The sequence below is a fragment of the Punica granatum genome, unplaced genomic scaffold (genome assembly GCF_007655135.1).
Source record: "Punica granatum isolate Tunisia-2019 unplaced genomic scaffold, ASM765513v2 Contig00410, whole genome shotgun sequence".
In the NCBI taxonomy this organism is placed as follows: domain Eukaryota; kingdom Viridiplantae; phylum Streptophyta; class Magnoliopsida; order Myrtales; family Lythraceae; genus Punica; species Punica granatum.
In genome coordinates, this window is record NW_022204326.1 from 55,001 (window position 1) to 59,475 (window position 4,475).

The window sequence follows — 4,475 nt, forward strand, 5'->3', positions numbered from 1 at the left end:
AAAGAGAAGTCTATTAACGAAGAAGATCGTACGATCAGCATGAACGACGAACGTGAAAATATAGCAAACTCTTTCAAGTTAAGGGCATGCACTTTATCTTTGGAAATCCATTGACCTGCAACCCGATATATATGTCTTAATCCAATCAGTACTTCTGCTAATATTAGAGAAAATTTATCCAATTGGGGGAAAAAAGAAAGTGAGAGATTTTAGGAAAAATTTCGGTTGTCTATTCGACGGCTGCAGAGCTCCCCGCTTTGACATTGAGTGATGGCCCTACGATGATGATTTGCAGTCCTATGTTTGTGGAAAGTCAATCACTATTCATAGGACAAAACGGAAAAAGACCCACCTGAATAGAAGCGATTTTCTTGGAAACAAGAAGTCCCCAAAATGGCCAATTAATAAAAAAAAAATTGGTACAAAAAGGAGAAATTCTCTTCTTGAATTGAAAATCCCAAAATCTCTTAGGAGCCCTTTGGCTTTGTTTCTCTATTACGTAGTTACTTTTGTTGGAGTTAGGGAAACAAAGCCGCAGCTGAGATCGGAGAGGCCTGAAGGTCACAAATTTAACTATAACATAATGGCATTCCCGAGGAGATTATTTCGGCCTAGCAATGTTGTTGTGCTAGGTTTGGCTCTCGTGATGATGTCTCGTGTGGCCGAGGTGGCGGCCCGTGGCAAAATCTACAGCCTTGAGCCTCGCCGTGGGCTTCTTCAAGAGGCTGGAGTTGTCGATGTTACCAGCTTTGGCGCCAAGGCGAATGACCCCCTGTTTGACAACGCTCAGGTAACACACAATGATCATGTACTCAACATCATCATCGTAATAATCATCATCATCATAAAAAGGTTTACAAATGTATACGGCCGAGAAAAACAAAAACAAAAAGAAGTATACAAATGTATACAGTATTTTTTTTTTTTTTGGGAGATTCGACTTGTAGATGTTGTTTATGAGAGCAAGTAGGGTTGCTCTTTAGATATGATTTAGTCCCTTGAAATGATTTAGCAAAGAATACGTATGCGAAAACGTAAATTATTTTTTTGGGTGAAATACGAAATCAAAGTTCGAAAATTAGAAATTTAGAACCAACCAATACAAAGATGGGCTAAGATGACCCCTATAACATCCTCAAACAGCCGGTACTCGAGCCTAGTAGGGCAGTTACTTAGCCAATGAATTCCTATAGAAAGCCTAAGCGCAAAGTTTTGAAAGAGTTTAATCCCGCCTTTTTTTTTTTACTCGTCGTGTGTTTGCTAGTTTTACACTTTGTCAATCGATTAAATAATTGCATCACATAACATATTTATGAATATATTATTATAACAGAATGTATATTACATTGTTGGTTGGGAACGGTCAAGGTTGATTAATATTTGTTAACGAGGATCACGATGATTTTTTTTTGGGAAAATATTTTACTATACCATAATATTAAGTGAAGTAATCAGCAGTTGATAAAATGCAGGCATTTATTGAAGCATGGAATGCTGCATGCAAAGGACCCGGGCCAGCGAAGTTGGTGATCCCACCAGGGTCGTACATAACCGGGGCGGTCGTGTTCCAAGGCCCATGCACCTCGAGCCCGGTCACGGTCGAGGTCCAAGGAACTATATTGGCCTTGCCTGACCCCAGCGTGTACACTAACGGTGACTGGTTCACAATCGAGATGGTCGATGGTATCGTGTTCAAGGGCGGAGTCTTCGATGCCCAGGGCCAGAACCTCTGGCAGTACAATGACTGCAAGAGCAACCCCGATTGCCAACATCTCCCAGTCGTAAGTAACATTTCTACATTCCTAATAGTTATAGCTATAGCCTATACCCGACCACCTATATTTCCTTCATCCAGTAACAAAGTCGAATCATATAATTTCTGAATCTTTCTTCTTATTCGTTGGATATATCGGTAAACTTAACTATGCTTCTGCAGATCTTATCATAAAGCAGATATTCTTTTCAAATAAATACAGTTTAGTAATTGACTCGCTTTAGACCTGAAATAAAAAGGTTTGAAATTCGATCATTTTCGATGGGACTTCCTATTATTTCATCTCCCTTGCTGAGACTTGCTTAAAACCAATATATATCCTAAAAAATTTATTACTATTACCTTTTTTTTTGGGTAAATAGCTTAATTTTCGTTCCTATGGGTGCAGTCCATTCACTTAAACAAAGCCCAGAATGTGGCCATCGATGGGGTGACCTCCCTTAACAGCATGGGCTTCCACGTTGCCATGACATTCTCGTCGAACATCACAGCCACCAAGCTCAACCTGACTGCTCCTGGTGACAGCCCTAACACCGATGGCATTCACATCAGCACCACCAGCTCCGTCAACATCTCCGACAGCTTCATCTCCACCGGTGACGACTGCCTTGGCATCATCCAGGGTGCCTCTGACATCTCTGTCACCGGCATCCAATGCGGGCCTGGCCATGGTATCAGGTAATAGAAATATTCGTAGTGCCTCCTCGAACCTCATGCCTTCCCCGAAAATAGCATTAGAGAATTCTTATTTTGACTGTGACTTATGGTTTTAGCATCGGGAGCCTTGGGAAATACCCCAACGAGCAGGACGTGAGGGGAGTGCACGTCAAGAACTGCACGCTGACCGGGACCACGAATGGAGTGAGGATCAAGACCTTCCCCGGCAAGCTGCAGCTCGAAGCCTCCGATATCGTCTTCGAAGACATCGTCATGAACAATGTCGCCAACCCGATCCTCATCGATCAGTACTACGGCTTCCATCAGAAACTCTCGGTAATACACACATAAAACGCTGTACCATTTCTTATATTGTCGAACTGTTGCAATAAAAGTTTTTAATAAGACATAAGAAAAACGTGAAAAGAAAAATTTAGGTATACAAGATGATTAAATTTTCTATCCTATTAGCTTGAACTTTCAAGTGAATACGGATCCAATTGCTTATAGACACAAACCAATTTGGTTTTGTCGTTCTTTTCGATACATGATCTTTAACTTCTTCTTATCGGGGTTGCTGGGACTAGGCATCAAGGGTGAAGGTGCACGACGTCCACTTCAGGAACATCAGGGGTACCTCTGCCTCGCTCGTGGCCGTTTCGCTTGCTTGCAGCTCGCTTTTCCCATGCGAAGGCATCGAATTGGCCGACATTGACTTGTCCTACACTGGAAGGAAGCCCCTGCCCATCTCTGCTTCGTGCACCAACGCCAAGCCCACCTTCTCCGGGAAGCAAAACCCCCCTTCTTGTGCTCTCATCTAAGATTCAATCCGTCCATGGATCGACCTATCAGGTTGATTAATTGATGATGAGATTGCCATTCTTTCTATTCCTCAGCGTTGGAAAACAGGATATAAGGAAATGCAAGGAAAGGTGGGAATAAAAGGAAAATTCTTTTATGCCAATTTAAGGGCATGATGATGATGAATATCATCGCGGGCTTTATATCAACATTTCGAGCATTCCTTTATAATGTAGATTGGGAAAGAATGATTCATATATACGAAAAGTTTTATTTTATAGTAGCTTTGCGAATTGAGTCAGGTGATGAGAATCATGAGAGCTTACTCGTCCAGAAAATAGTAATTTGTTGGCAACTATTACGCGTATGTACAATTTTCAACTATAATTTGGCACATCTTCGTGATATGTCGACAATCTCTGCAGTAAGATGAGCAAACTGGTTTAGATATGGTAACTTGGCGTGCTAGGACGTTCTATGATATCTGTTTTCCATGTGCCTTTGCCTGTATTCCTTGAAATTAAAAATATGAAAAATGAAAAATGTAGTTGGGCCATGAAGTATATCGACCTTGGTGAGTAATCAAGGCATGTACCTGCTAACAACACGAGGTTCATTTACCCAAAATATATATATTTTTTCGGTAGAACATCATATTTTTGTTTTCAGTTGGAAAAATAATAATAATAACGTAACTAGCTACGGCACGTCCACGTGAAGAAGGACACATATGTATCCCCTTTTGTTTTATTGTTTTTGCCAAATATAAGTTTTTTTCAGGTATGCATGGCATTTGGAAGCTCAAAGAGCTTAAGCTGAATCGGCTTATTAATTATAAAGAACTTTCAATTATTAATTTTCACAATTCACAAGATTCTAAGACATTACTTAAGAGAAATTATTGCCAAACCTATTGAACCAATCCATATATATCGGCAGGTGTATATATATAACCCTTTTTGTTAAATAAGAATGTAACATATATGTGAGTTTTGAGTCACGAGTGGGTAGTGATCGTGTTAACACTACAAGAAAAGTAGCCTATTGCGACGCTTTTTTGGACCTGTGGTCACGCTTTCAAGTGTCGCCTAAAGTCTTGCGATGCTTGTGGTTTGTAAGCGTCACATTAGGCACAGTCGCGATAGGTCCAATCACATTATAATGAAAAGTGTCGCAACAAATCGGCCTAACGTAACGCTTAATAAGCATCGGCACATGTTTAACCAATGGTGATGCCTCATTT

The 4,475-nt window shown here is 40.6% G+C and overlaps 1 protein-coding gene across 1 annotated transcript; it reads left to right on the forward strand.

The window, feature by feature from the left end:
• The first annotated feature begins 456 nt into the window (after nt 1-456).
• LOC116190275 (exopolygalacturonase-like) lies at nt 457-3,672 on the forward strand. The gene is made up of 5 exons (XM_031519956.1): nt 457-790; nt 1,473-1,781; nt 2,163-2,452; nt 2,548-2,767; nt 3,019-3,672. Exons 1-5 carry the CDS (start codon nt 584-586, stop codon nt 3,250-3,252), a joined length of 1,260 nt encoding a protein of 419 aa, XP_031375816.1. The 5' UTR covers nt 457-583; the 3' UTR covers nt 3,253-3,672.
• Nucleotides 3,673-4,475: the final 803 nt, after the last annotated feature.